We start from the raw sequence: 18,016 nt of genomic DNA on the forward strand, positions 1-18,016 counted from the left end.
CTGAAAGGAGAGCTGAAACCACACCAGTGTGAAATTTGAATATGGTGACGTGACGTAGGTCTAACGCCACATTATTGAACTTTGCGCTTGACGTTCAATTGTTTTCACACTTTAATCTATAGGGTACTCATTTTTTTAACATTGTGTGGTCAAATTGAAATTAAATGGTCTAATAGCAGCACACAATTCTGATATAGGTTTCTACAATTGCCTGTTTTTAACTACAGTAGTTTTAAACGTTTCTTCATTAATATTTACATAACGTTAGCTTTAGCGACCTAGACACCTAGCTAACGTTAGCCACAACAAATTGGAATTTGTTACATATCATACATTTAGAAAATCCGTAGAATACTGTACAATTTTGAATTGGTAACATATTGTATGAATTGCAATTCGTAACATATTTTACGAATTAAATTTGTAACATATTATATGAATTGTAATTCGTAACATAGCCTATCATACGAAATGGATGATGGACATCCACAAATTAATACCATACAAAACGTAGTATGTAAAAAATGAAGTAACTCAGATTTACGTAGCCTACAGAATAATAGGAAATGCTCTGAGACCAGGTTGCAGCAATAGGCCCATGTCTAACAGATGTGTAAGCATCCAAACACAGCAACATTAAACATAGGCCCTACTGGGAAATACATATTTATTGAGGCTGTTGTTCAAAATTACATGAGAAATGCTTATCATTGTAACCCCTACCCATATGTTAGGCGGCCACACACAGTAAAACAGGCATTCATTTAGGGCAAGCAGCATTTATCAGATTAAACATTCTGCTGGCAACCGAGTTTGCGAGGTGCCTCGTCTTTTTTAGTAAACGATTTTATAGGACATGTGACTAAATGACCCGCTCACATGGCCGCTGTGTTTGCATGATCCGCTTTGGTTTTTAAAGTCCAGTGCTCGAGCTCGCTCTGCAACAACCATCCGGAGCAGAAGAACACTAAAACGCACGACCTAACCGGACAAGCCATGGCGAGCAGTGGACAAAAAGTAGTTCTGATCACCGGTTGCTCCTCCGGCATCGGGTTACGAATCGCCGTCCTGCTGGCCAAAGATGAGAAGAAGCGTTACCATGGTAAATGCTCTTTCTTTACATTGTTTATCTGCTTTTAACTTCAGAAGCTTGATCCGACATGCTGCTAAAATCCCTCTGATCTTTGTTTGAACCCTTATGGAATATGTTCTGTGTACAAATAGGGTCATCATTAGTCTATCTATCCAAAACAACTTTTACGCGCAGGTTTGACCTTTGCGCCCAAACATTATAGCCTACGCGTTTTACTTGTAGACTAAATCTCCTATTGCTAATGATTAAAAATATATATATTTCCTATCGTGAGCCCTCTGGTTCTCTACCCCCATTGATTCAGCTATTATCATCTGAAAGCAAAGTTTCCAGGGTACGGCTCCGCCAGGACGCCGCTTGCCAGGCGGGGATCATAAAAGAGACTGCCAGTTCTCTTTCAAGTGACTTCTCTCGTACAAAGCCCCCTTTATCGCACTGAATTGTAGACCGCTGCCCCGGTTTAGTGCCGTGCCTAATGCGCCTATAGTCCCCTCTCTGGAGCGAGTGTTGAAAGAGGGACAAAGTTTGAGACCTGTACAAGCGAGGGTTCACTAGCAAGGCTTGTTTGAAGTCTTCATCGGGGCTCAGCGGAGCTCGGGGCTCGTCGCGGACATTGTTCGTTTGTCATCCACTTTCCAGCTACAGACATCCCATCATTAATGTCAGTCTAGGGTTACGTAGAATTGTTCTTTCTTTGAGGGTAGTGGGGTCTTGGGATTTATTGCCGTGAAATAGAGGAGCGCAACAGAAGCGATTACCAGCTCCCTCAACAGTACTCAGGGTTGAATCATTCTCGTTGAACTGTGACCTGCTTCCAAGAAAGAGAGAGACCACATTGCAGAAAATAACTTGATCTGTTCTCTCTGAAGGATCAGGAGGAAAATCCAGATTAAATAGTGCGCTGATATTCTGAGTATTAATTGGTAGCAGTGACATTTGCTAACTACTGAGAAACCTCAACAATCCCAGTTCAGGGCAGTGTGGTTCCATTCAATAATGTTTACTAAGCTGTTGCCCAAGAATAATTCCAACAACAACTGAAGGAACAATGCAGCTGTTGTTCTGTTGAAACGCATACATCTCTCTGTTGCTTTACAGACACCCAATTCTCTCATCATGAAGATCTTACTCATAGGTGTACAACACGTGTCCTCGACAGACAGTATGCAGTCGAAGCTGTCATAGTTCTCTACTAGCACCTCCACACCCTCACTAGTAAAGCAGATACGCACAGTGCTTATTCTAGTCACACGCCATTATTCCATGCTCTTCCACTCACTCCATATATACTGGATTGTCATTGGGAGTTTTGGGTCAGAGGTTACAGAACCAGATGAGACAAGAGGATGTCTTCATTCATCAAGGACAGCAGGTCTTCAGATCAGTGCCTGATTAGAGCTGTTGATTTCCACCATTGATCTCTATTGTGTAATACTCTTTGTCTCTCTATTTCTGTGTTAGAGCTCATCAATAAACACAGAGGTGGTTGACCTCACTGTAAACTTGGAATGGAGAATGTCAAGTCGCAAGATGCAAACATGTGGAAAACCTTTCTGTACATACTGTAGATGGTAGATACGGTTTGTTACTCTATGTAGGTTCATGTCTCTCAGGTCCGGAGTTCAAAGGGAATCAATAGTGTGTTACACAATCGGATGAACGTGGAATAGACCCACTGACCTGCATGGCTGTTATGTCTGTCTGTCTGTCTGTCTGTCTGTCTGTCTGTCTGTCTGTCTGTCTGTCTGTCTGTCTGTCTGTCTGTGTGCAAGTCTACTATATCTGCTTATCTATGTGTCAGTGGGTCAGTCATCAGTCTGTTCCATGTAGTCTCATATATCTCAGATATATTGCTCTCTGTCTCTCTCTCTCTCTCTCTCTCTCTCTCTCTGGCTCTCTCTCTCTGTCCCTCTCTCTGCCTCTCTCAATTCAATTAAATTCAAAGGGATTTATTGGCATGGGAAACATACACTGCATGGCTAAAAGTATGTGGAGACCTGCTTGTCAAACATCTCATTGCAAAATCATGGGCATTAATATGGAGTTAGTCCCCCTTTGCTGATGCAACAGCCTCCACTCTTCTGGGAAGCTGCTTTCCACTAGATGTTGGAACATTGCTGCAGGGACTTGCTTCCATTCAGCCACAAGAGCATTAGTGAGGTTGGGCAGTGATGTTGGGAGATTAGGCCTGGTTTACAGTCGGCAATCCAATTCATCCCAAAGGTGTTCGATAGGGTTGAGGTCAGGGCTCTGTGCAGGCCTTTCAGGTTCTTCCACACCGATCTCAACAAACCATTTCTATATGGTCCTCGCTTTGTGCACGGGTTCATTGTCCTGCTGAAACAGAACAGGGCCTTCTCCAAACTGTTGCCACAAAGTTGGAAGCACAGAATCATCTAGAATATCATTGTATACTGTAGCATTATGATTTCCCTTCACTGGAGCTAAGGGGTTTAGCCTGAACCATGAAAAACAGCCCAGACCATTATTCATCCTCCACAAAACTGGCACTATGTATTCTGGCAGGTAGCGTTCTCTTAGCATCCGCCAAACCCAGATTTGTCCGTTGGACTGCCAGATGGTGCAGAGTGATTCATCACTCCAGAGAACGCATTTCCAGAGTCGAATGGCGGCGAGCTTTACACCTCTCCAGCTGACGCTTGGCATTGTGCATGGTGATCTTAGGCTTGTCTGCGGCTGCTTGGTCATGGATTTCATGAAGCTCCCGATGAACAATTCTTGTGCTGACGTTGCTTCCAGAGTCCATTTGGGACTCGGTAGTGAGTGTTGCAACTGAGGACAGTCGATTTTTACGCGCTATGCGCTTCAGCACTTGTCAGTCCGGTTCTGCGAGCTGGTTTGGCCTACCACTTTGTAGCTGAGACGGTTTTGCTCATAGATGTTTCCACTTCACAATAATAGCACTTAAAGTTGACCGCGCAGGTCTAGCAGGGCAGAAATTTGACGAACTGATTTGTTGGAAAGGTGGCATCCTATGACGGTATCACTTTGAAATTCACTGAGCTCTTCAGTACGGGCCATTCTACTGCCAATGTTAGTCTATGGAGATTGCATGGCGGTGTGCTTGATTTTATACACCTGTCAGCGACGGGTGTGGCTGAAATAGCCAAATCCACACTTTTGGCCATGTAGCGTATGTTTACATTGCCAAAGCAAGTGAAATAGACAATAAACAAAAGTGAAATAAACTATCAAAAATTAACAGTAAACATTACACTCACAAGTTTCAAAGGATTAGAGACTATGGCTATGTACAGTGTTGTAAGGATGTGCAAATAGTTAAAGTAATATGGGTTGTATTTACAATGGTGTTTGTTCTTCAGTGGCTGCCCTTTTCTTGTGGAAACAGTTCACAGCAGGTGATGCGTATGGGAAGACCCTCATGCTGCTGCCTCTGGATGTGTGCAGCGATGAGTCAGTCAAGCAGTGCATCAACAGTGTCTCTCTCTCTCTCTCTCTCTCGCTCTCTCTCTCTCTCTCCATCCCCCCTCTCTCTCTCTCTCTCTCTCTCTCTCTCTGCCTCTCTCTCTCTCTCTCTCTCTCTCTCTCTCTCTCTCTCTCTCTCTCCATCCCCTCTCTCTCTCTCTCTCTCTCTCTCCACCCCCCCCCCTCTCTCTCTCTTTCCATCCCCCCCCCTCTCTCCATCCCCCCCTCTCTTTCTCTCTCTCTCTCTCTCTCTCTCGCTCTCTCTCTCTCTCTCTCTCTCTCTCTCTCTCTCTCTCTCTCTCTCTTTCTCTCTCTCTCTCTCTCTTTCTCTCTCTCCCAGTCATTGCCACCATGCGTGACCTGAAGAAGAAGGATAAGCTGGTGGAGACAGCAGGTGATGCGTATGGGAAGACCCTCATGCTGCTGCCTCTGGACGTGTGCAGTGATGAGTCAGTCAAGCAGTGCATCAACAGTGTCAAGGACCGCCATATTGATATCCTCAGTGAGTTAACAGGGCTGGAACTAACGAGCTAAACCTCCTGCCCTGGCCTTTTGTGTGGCAATGACCTGATCTCTAGCCTTGGGACAAATAGCCTCGCCTTTTTCGTGTGTGTGGGTTTGTGAATGTGTGTGTTCCAGGCCATGTGTTCATCCTGCATTAGTCTAGGCCAGGGGTATTCAACTCTTACCCTACGTCCTAACCCTGCTGGTTTTATTTTCTACCTGATTAATAATTTCACACACCTGGTGTCCCAGGTCTAAATACGTTCCTGGAGGAACAATGAAAAAATACAGTGGAACTGGCTTCAAGGTCCAGAGTTGAATTTGAAGGGACTAGCCCTATGTGTATATGTACGCCTTAAAACTCTAACCTCTGTTTCAACTGGTGGACTCTGATTTTACAGGAAAACTGTTTCTATTCATAGGTTCACTCCTGACCCTCCACTTCCGACACTACCCCCTCTACCCTTAATACAACAAAAACAGCCCAGCAGACTGTTACATCACACCTCTCTATTTATTTCATTCATGTGTTGACACCTAGTGGTGACAGGGAATAGTGCAATCACTATGTGACAAATTGAGTTCATGTTTTTTTATTTTTTTATTTTAATTTAACTAGGCAAGTCAGTTAAGAACAAATTCTTATTTACAATGACGACCTACCCCGGCCAAACCCGGACGACGCTGGGCCAATTGTGTGCCGCCCTATGAGACTCCCAATTGCGGCCGGATGTGATACAGCCTGGATTCAAACCAGGGACTGTAGTGACGCCTCTTGCACTGAGATGCAGTGCCTTAGACCGCTGCGCCACTCGGGAGCCCACACAGAAAAAAATCATATATTCTTCCCTAAAGTATTTCAAGATACAAAACTAGTGTTCATACAATTCAAACATTTATATAACTAGGCAAGTCAATTGAGAACAAATTCTGGCTTTCTTGATGTCTATAGTATTCTCTCTGGTATGAAATCTGGTTTCTGCTCAGGTTATGGATGTGTCACTGCAACCTTAAAGGTCCTCAATGATGTCACCATTGCCCTTGATTCTAAGCAATATTGCGCAACTATTTTTATTGACCTGGCCAAAGCTTATTTATTTAAAAAATTATTCAACCTTTATTTATTTAATTTTGATACAATATACCATTCCATTCTTGTGGGCTGGCTCACAAGAATATTGGTGTCTCTGACTGGTCTTTGGCTTGGTTTTCTAACTACCTCTAACAAAGAGTGCAGTGTATAAAGTCAGAACATCTGCTGTCTCAGCCACTGCCTGTTACCAAGGGAGTACCCTAAGGCTCAATCCTAGGCCCCACGCTCTTCTCAATTTACATCAACAACATAGCTCAGGTAGTAGGAAGCTCTCTCATTCATTTATATGCAGATGATACAGTCTTATACTCAGCTGGCCCCTCCCCGGATTTTGTGTTAAATGCTCCACAACAAAGCTTTCTTAGTGTCCAACAAGCTTTCTCTACCCTTTGGTAAGAAGAATGCACCTCTCCCCACAGGTGTGATTACTACCTCTGAGGGATTAGAGCTTGAGGTAGTCACCTCATACAAGTACTTGGGAGTATGGTTAGACAGTGCACTGTCCTTCTCTCAGCACATATCAAAGCTGCAGGCTAAAGTTAAATCTAGACTTGGTTTCCTCTATCGTAGTCGCTCCTCTTTCACCCCAGCTGCCAAACTAACCCTGATTCAGATGACCATCCTACCCATGCTAGATTACGGAGACATAATTTACAGATCGGCAGGAAAGGGTGCTCTCGAGCGGCTAGATGTTCTTTACCATTCAGACATCATATTTGCCACCAATGCTCCTTATAGGACACATCACTGCACTCTATACTCTCCTGTAAACTGGTCATCTCTGTATACCCGTCGCAAGACCCACTGGTTGATGCTTATTTATAAAACCCTCTTAGGCCTCACTCCCCCCTATCTGAGATATCTACTGCAGCCCTCATCCTCCACATTCAACACCCGTTCTGCCAGTCACATTCTGTTAAAGGTCCATAAAGCACACACATCCCTGGGTCACTCGTCTTTTCAGTTCGCTGCAGCTAGTGACTGGAACGAGCTGCAACAAACACTCAAACTGGACAGTTTTATCTCAATCTCTTCATTCAAAGACTCAATTATGGACACTCTTACTGACAGTTGTGGCTGCTTTGTGTGATGTATTGTTGTCTCTACCTTCTTGCCTTTTGTGCTGTTGTCTGTGCCCAAGAATGTTTGTACCCCTGTTTTGTGCTGCTACCATGTTGTGCTGCTGCCATGTTGTGTTGCTACCATGTTGTTGTCATGTTGTGTTGCTACCATGCTGTGTTGCCATGTGCTTGCTGCCATGCTGTGTTGTTTTCTTAGGTCTCTCTGTATGTAGTGTTGTGTTGTCTCTCTTGTCGTGATGTGTGTTTTGTGCTATATTTGTATTTAATTTATTTGTATTTTTAATCCCTGCCCCCGTCCCCGCAGGAGGCCTTTTGCCTTTTGGGAGGCCATCATTGCAAATAAGAAAATGTTCTTAACTGACTTGCCTAGTTAAATAAAGGTTAAATAAAAATAAATAAAACAATGATGGCCTACAAAACATCAGTTGTGACTAAAGCTTTAGAGCCTCATCTCTAAACCTTAACTGTAGGTGTCTGTACAGAAGGCTACAGTGTAGTAACTGTATAGTATCGGTAGTGTAACTACAGGTCTATAACCCTTGTCTCTATCTGTGACTCTCCCCTCAGTCAACAATGCAGGTGTGGGCTTGTTGGGACCAGTGGAAAGCATCAGTATGGAAGACATGAAGAGGGTGTTTGAGACCAACTTCTTTGGCGTGGTGAGGATGATTAAAGAGGTCATGCCTGACATGAAGAAGAGGCGGGCGGGACACATCGTGGTCATGAGCAGTGTTATGGGTCTACAGGGTAAGACTGGCATGCCAATGATTGAGGCGTTGACTAACGCACATACAGATCTGGACCAGCAGGCTAACTGTAAAAGCTGTAGATTCCGGTCCTGCTCTCTGACTACCATTCCTCCTGACCCTGAGTCTGCTCTGCCTATAGGTGTAGTGTTCAACGATGTCTACACTGCCTCCAAGTTCGCCATGGAGGGCTTCTGTGAGAGTATGGCTGTCCAACTGCTTAAGTTCAACGTCCAGTGAGTTCCTCTCAGTCTGTCTTGTACTCCTATTGTGTTTCTGTCATTACATCTCTTGGTATCGCTCACAGTGGGCGTTCAATTACCTGGTTACTGTGTCAGCAAAATTAAAGAATTGTCGTTACTGTGTAATAGATGAATAAAGATCTATTCTATTCTCTCCGGTCAGTTTGTCTATGATTGAGCCAGGGCCGGTGCACACTGAGTTTGAGACGAAGATGATGGAGGACGTGGCCAAGATGGAGTACCCAGGAGCTGATGCAGACACAGTGCGCTACTTTAAAGATGTTTACCTGCCCTCCTCCAAGGATATCTTTGAGGCCATGGGCCAGACCCCAGAGTACATCGCCAAGGTTAGAGAACACTCTCCCCTCCCTGTGTCACCCTTTGGTTCATGGGATTTGAGTTTGCCTAGTGTAATGGAACCAATGGAATAGTCCCAAAAGTGCAAATCCAATCCCATCTGGCACTCCAGACCAACAAACACAAGGTATTTGAAAGAAACTCAGGTGTGCTACAAACACTCAATAATGTTCTCTCTCTCTCTCTCTCTCTCTCTCTCTCTCTCTCTCTCTCTCTCTCTCTCTCTCTCTCTCTCTCTCTCTCTCTCTCTCTCTCTCTCTCTCTCTCTCTCTCTCTCTCTCTCTCTCTCTCTCTCTCTCTCTCTCTGCCTTTGATATCCCTCCCTCTCTCTCTCTCTCTGCCTTTGATATCCCTCTCTCTCTCTCTCTCTCTCTCTCTCTCTCTCTCTCTCTCTCTCTCTCTCTCTCTCTCTCTCTCTCTCTCTCTCTCTCTCTCTCTCTCTCTCTCTCTCTCTCTCTCTCCCATGTAGTGTACTAAGAAGGTGATCGAGTCAAGGAACCCTCGCTTCAGGAACCTGACCAACAGCCTGTACACGCCCATCGTGGCCATGAAGTACGCCGACGAGACAGGTGGCCTGTCGGTCAACACCTTCTACAACCTGCTGTTCAACTTCGGCCCCCTCATGCACATCACCATGAGCATTCTTAAGTGCCTGACCTGCAGCTGCCTGCGCCGACGCACAATCTCACCGAACTGAGACTGGGTCTGAAATGGAACCCTATTCCCTATATTGTGCACTACCAGGGTGAAAAGTAGTGTATTATATAGGGATAGGGTGCCATTTTGGACGCACCCTGTGAGAAATATACAGTTGTGTAGCTGAATTATTGACACCCAAGCCTGGACCACCTGGGGGGAGGAGGGGGCATGTAGTTCTCGGGGAGAGAGGCCGTGAGAGAACCAGGATAAGCTTTGGCCAGGCAACACGCACAATTGCACAAACACAGACAGTACAGTGTGACCTCATACATGGGGCGAGGAGTTTTCTCTGGTCAGATCATGTGATCGGGAAAAACTCCTGGCCCTCCTCATACATACACACGATTACACACAAACAACTTACCCACAAACACAGCCAGGCATCTCCTCCGTCCCAGTCTTTTGAGGTGCTGCTGGGCAATGACACTGTCTGTCCATCTGTCTATCTGTCTGTCCATCTGTCTGTCTGTCTATCTGTCTATCTGTCTATCTGTCTGTCTATCTGTCTATCTGTCTGTGGACGGAAAAACAAAGCACACATAACTTAACCAGTTACTAAGAATAACAAAAAAAGAACAGCATTACAATCACAGTGAAAGCGAAACGTAGCACCCAATGAACTGAAGACTCAGGCCTTGCTAAACTCTTAGTACTATGCAGTATTTAGCTCTGAGTTACAAAGAATCTACTAGATTCCTTCATTGTACATTTGATATGATGTATGTCTTTATAGTAGTATTGTTGTTTTGCTGTTTAATCATATTATTATTATTATCTTTTTATAAGCTGAATGTGTGGTTTTTAAATGTTTATGAATGGATAGATTGTTAATATCTTATTTTTGAAAGTAATTAATTGATTTAGAAATAAACGTCTTGGTTTACTCTGAAAGAGACAGCCTTTTTCTTAACGGCGCTGTAATGATGAGGCGTTTAGCTCAATGTCTTTGGTGGGGTTTCCAGAGAGCCTGGTTTCCATTGTGCCTGCAGTACTCTATGTGAACCAGTTGGGGGCACTAGATCACTGTGTGTTCTCTCTAGCTGTACCATCAGCTGGGGTGGCGATTCCACTACAGACGCTACAGCACACACAGCTCAATGAGCAGGAGACCTGTTGAGAGTATTATACTGTTGTCTAGGGATGGAGATCAATGTAGCCATATGATATTGGTTTGTTCTTTGAAGTTACTGATCTCTGTGAGTTGGGACTGGATAATGTTTTTCTAAGGTCTGAGTGAATGTTTCCAACCACTGGTGTTGAAAGTTGTTCTGTGTGTGGTTCGGCTGGAGAACCGGTGAATGATAGTATGTGAGAGAAAGTTTGCTTGCAAATGACCATGGAAATGTAAACTAATCTGAGATCTGTCTCCTTACACTCATAGCCAATAGTCCTAGTCCTACTATTAAGTATCCGTGTGTTTGCGCCTGCGTTCTTTTGCATCTGCTTGTTTGCAGTGTGTGTGTGTGTGTGTGTGTGTGTGTGTGTGGACCAAGCCAGTGATCTGTTGATGGATATAAAGAGGTCATGGCCTGCTCCCCATCCAGCCCTCTCGCCCCCCCCCCCCCCCCCCCCACACACACACACACACCCTGCTTTGTGCCATGTGAGAGAATATGACCTGGTTCCCATCCCTGGGGAGGGGTGAGCCCTGTTAATGACGGCCTCCTCAGAAACGTCCCCACTGCACCCCAGAGCCTCCCTCACCAGCTGTCTCCCTCACACCCTCAGCCCTGGACCCCCAGTGAGAGAGAGAGAGAGAGAGAGAGAGAGAGAGAGAGAGAGAGAGAGAGAGAGAGAGAGAGAGAGAGAGAGAGAGAGAGAGAGAGAGAGAGAGAGAGAGAGAGAGAGAGAGAGAGAGAGAGAGAGAGAGAGAGAGAGAGAGAGAGAGAGAGAGAGAGAGAGAGAGAGAGAGAGAGAGAGAGAGAGAGAGAGAGAGAGAGAGAGAGAGAGAGAGAGAGAGAGAGAGAGAGAGAGAGAGAGAGAGAGAGAGAGAGAGAGAGAGAGAGAGAGAGAGAGAGAGAGAGAGAGAGAGAGAGAGAGAGAGAGAGAGAGAGAGAGAGAGAGAGAGAGAGAGAGAGCCCAGGTCTGCCTGTAGAGTCCCTGTCTGTAGAGGTGGTACCCAGAGGATCCTGTCTGTAGAGGTGGTACCCAGAGGATCCTGTCTGTAGAGGTGGTACCCAGAGGATCCTGACTGTAGACCTAATCAGCAGTACACTATGTATTGCAACAGCGGTAGCAGCCAGGTCTTTCTGTGCACTGTGCAGTGAGGGAAGCTACATAGGTCTGTGTGTGTCTTCATCAGAGGCGACAGCTACGCACAATGGAACAAAGACTCTGTCAATCACAATCAAATGGGTGGGGGGTCAGTCCGGGGGGGAGGAGGGTGGAGCCTGTGTTCTGAATGTTGCCGAGGCCCCGATGTGGGACGCTGCAGGGTGGGGGTGGGGGCAGTGAGGGGCGGGGGTGTGTCTGATTTGGGAAAATTAGGGATGGGGTGCCCCAGGCTGAATAGAAGACCTGTTTACTAATTGAATGAACACAGGAGTTACAGCAAGTCTCATTAAACAAAAGGTATTATTCTTATCAAACCATTGTTGGGCACTTTTGTTTCAGAATCAAGAACATAATTGCGATATAATCAGGGGCAACATGATGTGGCTTGGTCTTGACCCTGACACAATTACTAAGCCACTAAATACACACAACTCACACTCATGCACAAACACACAGCCTCCACATGCACGCTCCAAATGTGTAGACTTATATAACCTTCACTTATGAAAGAACACTCAAACCCGCATGCACACGCACACACATGCACACACGCATACAAATACACACAGGGAGTAGCTAAAACATTTTCTTTGGCATTCTCATCGTCAGACACATTCCTAAAGTGTTTAGTCTTGGTTGTCGCCGGGTCAATTCTTGTTCAATTCAGGCCCCTTCTCTGTTCCATCAGGACCAATACGTCATGCTAGTCCCTATGTCCTCAGAGAGAATGAGAGAAGGAGACGAGGAAGAGGTGAGCGAGACTAAAGGAAGAGGGAGAGAGAGGGTGAGTGGAGTTGAGGTCTAGTCGAGCTTCACTATGAACTCAGGGCATGATGACAGATAACCACAACGCCAGGCTGCTGTGTAGGCTGCCTCCTCTACATCCTCATTCTCAATATCACTTAAATGATGCCTGACCAAGGTCTATGTGACTGAAACGTTGCACTATACAAGTAAATGTCCTTTTGGGCGGATACACAGTGTCAGTTTGTGTTACTTACCCACTGTCTTTAATATGTGGGTCCACTCTCATTAATGCTCCACTGTAAAGCAACCTCTTGTCTTGTTTTTGTGCCCAGCTGAATGAGGTTATTTTGAAAACTATATAAACTTCTCCTAAAAATATCCATTGAGAGAAAAAATGAAATGGAAACAGCAAGTATAGTAATAAGCTAAATCTTTATCAAAATCTTTCAAGTGCAAAAAGAATAATGGCCCATATTTGCAGCAGGGTGTTCAGTGGTGTCTCCTCTTGGAGAGTCGGCCTCTCTTCTTGTTAGAGCCACTGTTCTTGGAGGTCAACACTGGAATAGTTGCAGCATCAATACAGGAGTCTGTCTGACCAGCTCCCTTCATCTTGGCCTGGTCAACATCAAGCTCCAAAGCAACCATGGCCTGAGGAGTAAAATAAGCTTGGCTCTTAAAGCAAGGCGGGTGGAAAGGACAGGCAGAGCAGTGACTGAATGCTAGCAGGATAGTCCATATCTCCAATCATCTTTGTTGATAGCGATGTTGTGTTTCCAGAAGTGGATGACTTGGTCTAATTTAGCATGTATGGTAAAGCCTCAACTCTTAACTACCTCTTCCAATTCAAAAAGTCAAGTATTGTTTTGTGCGACTACAGCGCCAGCGATAAAATTCTAATTAAGCGAGGCATCAAAGAGGACAACCATCATCATAATTTAAAACAATGCATTCTAAAATAAATCACACATGCCTCGCATGCTTGCCTTTGATGAGTTTAGGCCATTAGTCTCAGAATCATATTTTCATTCAGGTAAAATGCAAGTATAACATTGTGGTGTTTTCCCAAAGCCTTTCTCAGACCTCCCAGCCCCAGTGTCCCTTCTCATCACTTTACCAGTTTAAGGCCTTTCAAGCTGATCTTCAGTAGCAGGCCCAATCCTTCCAACACCCAACATCACAGAACCTGCTCTCTCCAGTTTTCTGTCTTCAGTCTCACTGTGTCACGCCCTGACCAGAGTTTGCTTTGTATGTTTTATGTTTTGGTTGGTCAGGGTGTGATCTGTGTGGGCATTCTATGTTGTTTGTCTGGTTTGTCTATTTCTGTGTTTGGCCTGATATGGTTCTCAATCAGAGACAGGTGTTTTGCGTTGTCTCTGATTGGGAACCATATTTAGGTAGCCTGTTTTGTATTGTGGGTGGTGGGTTATTGTCTATGTGTAGTGTTTGTGTCAGCACTAGTTTTCATTAGCTTCACGTTCGTCGTTTATTGTTTTGTATTAGTTTGTCAAGTGTTCTTCATTTTCATCTTCGTTAAAATAAATCAAGAATGTATTCATTTCACGCTGCGCCTTGGTCCTCCTCTCTTCAACGTTACGACGATCGTGACACATTGAACCAGCCTCCTCCAGAGAAGATCTACTGCAGTACTACACTTCAAAGCCATCGCAAATACACAGAGTAAACTCAGAGAAAATATCAAAATCAGCCACTCTCTAGAAAGAAAGATGAGTTATGAAGTTCAGAATGTTTGATGTGATTGTTGGAATTAGGTTGTCATTAGGGCTGGGAATTGCCAGGGACCTCACGATACGATATTATCACGATACTTAGGTGCCGATTCTATATGTATTGCGATTCGATATTCCTAACATATTGCTCACCATACACTGAGTGTTCAAAACATTATGAACAGCTACTCTTACCATGACATAGTGTCACATCTGCTCCTGCAACGCCCTCTGCTGCTCATCCTGTGTCTCCTTGACCTGCCGCCACTCCCCCAGTACCCTCTCCCTCTATCCGTGTGTGTGATTGTGTGGGCGGAGACAGGTGTGCTGGAGTTAGAGCAGATCCCCACCAGCTGCAACCTGTTCCATAATCAAGACCTCTACAAATACACAGCCCTGCCACTTCCACGCTGCCAGATTGGAATCTCTGCTCATTCTGCCCGCTCTGACTCTGGTCCCTGTCTCCAGTCCCACGTGTCGTCATCCTGCTACTCTGTCCTGAATTCCCCACACTACTACTCCCTTGGATTCCCCTACGGACCTGCTCACCCTGTCTCAACCCCTCTCGCTCCAGCCTCAGCCTCGGCACCTGCCGCACCAGCCTCGGTTTCCAGCAACCCGCCCAAGCTTCCCTTGACCTGCACTCCATCTCCCCCCTGTGTTTCAATAAATACACCGGATACTTCATCCCAATCTCCAGTCTGAGTCTGCTCTTGGGTTCCCCTGTTCCACTCCGCGTAACACATAGATTGACCAGAAAGCTATGATCCCTTATTGATGTCACTTGTTAAATCCACTTCAATCAGTGTAGATGAAGGGGAGGAGACAGGTTAAAGAAAAATGTTTATGCCTTGAGACAATTGAGACATGGATTGTGTATGTGTGCCATTCAGAGGGTGAATGGGAAAGACAAAAGATTTAAGTCCCTTTGAACGGAGTATGGTAATGGGTGCCAGACACACTGGCACCCATTACCATGTTCTTGTGTCAAGAACTGCAACGCTGCTGGGTTTTTCATGCTCAACAGTTTCCCGTGTGTATCGAGAATGGTCCACACCCAAAGGACATCCAGCCAACTTGACACAACTGTGGGAAGCATTGGAGTCAACATAGGCCAGAGTCATGAGAAAATGAGTTTGATCAGTCAAGGAACTAAAAGTGCTGAAAACAAATTGGCTCCCTATTTAAAAAGAAGATGGAGAAATACCTATGAAGGAAAAATAGAGTGTAACGTCCTGACCAGAGTTCTTATGTGTTTTGCTTGTTTAGTGTTGGTCAGGACGTGAGCTGGGTGGGAATTCTATGTTGTGTGTCTAGTTTGTCTGGTTCTGTGTCCAGCCTAATATGGTTCTCAATCAGAGGCAGCTGTCAATCGTTGTCCCTGATTGAGAATCATATATAGGTGGCTTGTTTTGTGTTGGGGATTGGGGGTGGTTGTTTCCTGTCTCTGTGTTTTGTCTGCACCAGATAGGACTGTTTCGGTTTGCCACATTTTGTTGTTTTGTCAAGTTGTAAGTGTTCACTGTTTTAGTTTTATTAAATATGTTGAGCACTGGCTACGCTGCGTGTTGGTCCGATCCCTGTTCCACACTCTCTTCTCGTGAAGAGAGGGAAGGCTGCCGTTACAAGAGTTTTGTTGCTGGTACAATCAACTAGCGCAAAAATAATATTGCGACACTTTCAAAACGATACGATACGATATATGGTAAAAAAAAAAATATCCCGATATGTAACTGCATAGATTTTTTGCACTAGTTGTCATGGTAGTCACAGAAGACTGCAAACGAGTTATATTCCATAGAATTAGAATCAACCAGTTCTGATGCCATGATCACCTCTCCTTCATGACATCATGGATTTTCCACGATTAAAACAGGTTGATAGATACGGGATCAAGTTATCTCTTTTCACAAGTACCATCTCACAAGTTCAAGCATGAGATGTTATAAAATTGTAACAATAAAAATTTTGAAAAAATCCATTCCTGGCACAGATGGGAACTATGAATCCTAACAGTCAGCATAAAACCCAGGAGAGCCCTGTAGTTGTCCCCGGCTGCCTCTGGTCATGGTAGGGCAGGAGAGCCCTGTAGTTGTCCCCGGCTACCTCTGGTCATGGTAGGGCAGGAGAGCCCTGTAGTTGTCCCCGTCTACCTCTGGTCATGGTAGGGCAGGAGAGCCCTGTAGTTGTCCCCGTCTACCTCTGGTCATGGTAGTGTAGGAGAGCCCTGTAGTTGTCCCCGTCTACCTCTGGTCATGGTAGGGCAGGAGAGCCCTGTAGTTGTCCCCGGCTGCCTCTGGTCATGGTAGGGCAGGAGAGGCCACTGGGCCATGAGGGCAAACACAAAGAGTCGCTCTGAGGCCCACTGTCTATCACACACAAACACACACATGCACGTCAAATCAAATCAAATGTTATTTGTCACATACACGTGATTGTCACATACACTGCGACCTGTATGCTCTAATCGGCTGGCCCTCGTTACATATTCGTCGATAGACCCACTGGCTCCAGGTCATCTATAAGTCTTTGCTAGGTAAAGCTCTGCCTTATCTCAGCTCACTGGTCTCGATAACAACACCCACCCGTAGCACACGCTCCAGCAAGTATGTCTCACTGGTCACCCCCAAAGCCAACAACTACTTTGGCCGCCTTTCCTTACAGTTCTCTGCTGCCAATGACTGGAACGAATTGCAAAAATCGCTGAAGCTGGAGACTTATATAACCCCTCACTAACTTTAAACATCAGCTGTCTAAACAGCTAACCAATTGCTGCTGCTATAAATAGCCCATCTGTAAACAGCCCATCCAATCTACCTACCTCATCCCCATATTGTTTTTATTTACTTTTCTGCTCCTTTGCACACCAGTATCTCTACTTGCACATCATCATCTGCACATCTATCACTTCATTGTTAATTTGCTAAATTGTAATTACTTTGCTACTATGGCCTATTTATTGCCTACCTCCTCACGTCATTGGCACACTGTATATAGACTTTTTTTTCTATTGCGTTATTGACTGTATGCTTGCTTATTCCATGTGTAACTCTGTGTTGTTGTTTGTGTCGCACTGCTTTGCTTTATCTTGGCCAGGTCGCAGTTGTAAATGAGAACTTGTTCTCAACTAGCCTACCTGGTTAAATAAAGGTAAAATTAAATAAAATAAATAAAAGATGTGTAGATGTCATTGCAGGTGCTTCTAGCTCCGACAGTGCAGTAATATCTAACAAGTAATATCTAACAAATTACACAACATATACCCAATACATACAAATCTAAGTAGGAATGAATTAAGACTATATTCATATGGACGAGCGATGTCAGAACAGACTAAGATACAGTAGAATAGTATAGAAAGTAGTATATACATATGAGATGAGTAATGCAAGATATGTAAACACACACATGCACGTACATGCAGTTCTGTTCATCTACATCACTCCACTGAGCTCTAATCTCATACAAACTCTTGAGGGTCACCCATTCAATGAGACATGGTGAATAGCTCATCCCTCATTCCCCAAACCGTTGAATGAGCAGGAGGTCTGTTCAGAGCCAGAATCATCAAATTATTCGGGTCCAGGAAACACAAAAGGAATTCTGGCCCATTCTGGTCAGCCCGTCCAACATGTGACGACAAACAAAAGTTGTTAAACAGAGACAGAACGGGTATTGTCATTATGACAACATGTTTGTTGTTGTCCGGTCTGCCCCTCTCTCTCCTCATGGGGAAAATAAACAATTTAGTAGGAATTTACAGACGGAGGACAAACTGAGCCAACCACCATATCGCTCTGTTCCGCTCCTTCCCTTTCTCCAAAGCCCCATGTCCACTACCAGTCACTGTGAAACGTGTGATTGTGATTAGAGGGCCCAGTCTCTGTTCTACAATTATCACTCTGCTCATAGAGATAGAGGCAGATTTCTTATTGTACAGGACTGGGAGGGGGTAACCCGACCTGTTGGCTCCGCCCTACTGGTGACACATGATCCACTTGTTTT

The 18,016-nt window shown here is 44.9% G+C and overlaps 1 protein-coding gene and 1 long non-coding RNA gene across 2 annotated transcripts; one reads left to right on the forward strand and one right to left on the reverse strand.

The window, feature by feature from the left end:
• Positions 1 to 347: 347 nt before the first annotated feature.
• Positions 348 to 2,335, reverse strand: LOC139565173 (uncharacterized). The gene is made up of 2 exons (XR_011672867.1): positions 1,626 to 2,335; positions 348 to 1,068 (listed from the first exon to the last, which is right to left on the reverse strand). It is a non-coding gene; the product is annotated as an uncharacterized lncRNA (long non-coding RNA).
• On the forward strand, positions 969 to 10,154 carry LOC139565160 (retinol dehydrogenase 8-like). Its single transcript, XM_071385297.1, has 6 exons — positions 969 to 1,102; positions 4,881 to 5,042; positions 7,787 to 7,966; positions 8,108 to 8,201; positions 8,371 to 8,554; positions 9,034 to 10,154. Exons 1-6 carry the CDS (start codon positions 997 to 999, stop codon positions 9,259 to 9,261), a joined length of 954 nt encoding a protein of 317 aa, XP_071241398.1. The 5' UTR covers positions 969 to 996; the 3' UTR covers positions 9,262 to 10,154.
• The last annotated feature ends 7,862 nt before the right edge of the window (positions 10,155 to 18,016 follow it).

This window comes from Salvelinus alpinus, chromosome 36 (assembly GCF_045679555.1).
Source record: "Salvelinus alpinus chromosome 36, SLU_Salpinus.1, whole genome shotgun sequence".
NCBI lineage: Eukaryota > Metazoa > Chordata > Actinopteri > Salmoniformes > Salmonidae > Salvelinus > Salvelinus alpinus.

Excerpts from the sequence above, each read along its gene's own strand:
- LOC139565160 (XM_071385297.1), top strand. The coding sequence starts at position 997 with ATGGCGAGCAGTGGACAAAAAGTAGTTCTGATCACCGGTTGCTCCTCC. Across the intron at positions 1,103-4,880 it reads TGAGAAGAAGCGTTACCATG|TCATTGCCACCATGCGTGAC; the intron begins GTAAATGCTCTT and ends TCTCTCTCCCAG. Across the intron at positions 8,555-9,033 it reads CCCCAGAGTACATCGCCAAG|TGTACTAAGAAGGTGATCGA; the intron begins GTTAGAGAACAC and ends TCTCCCATGTAG.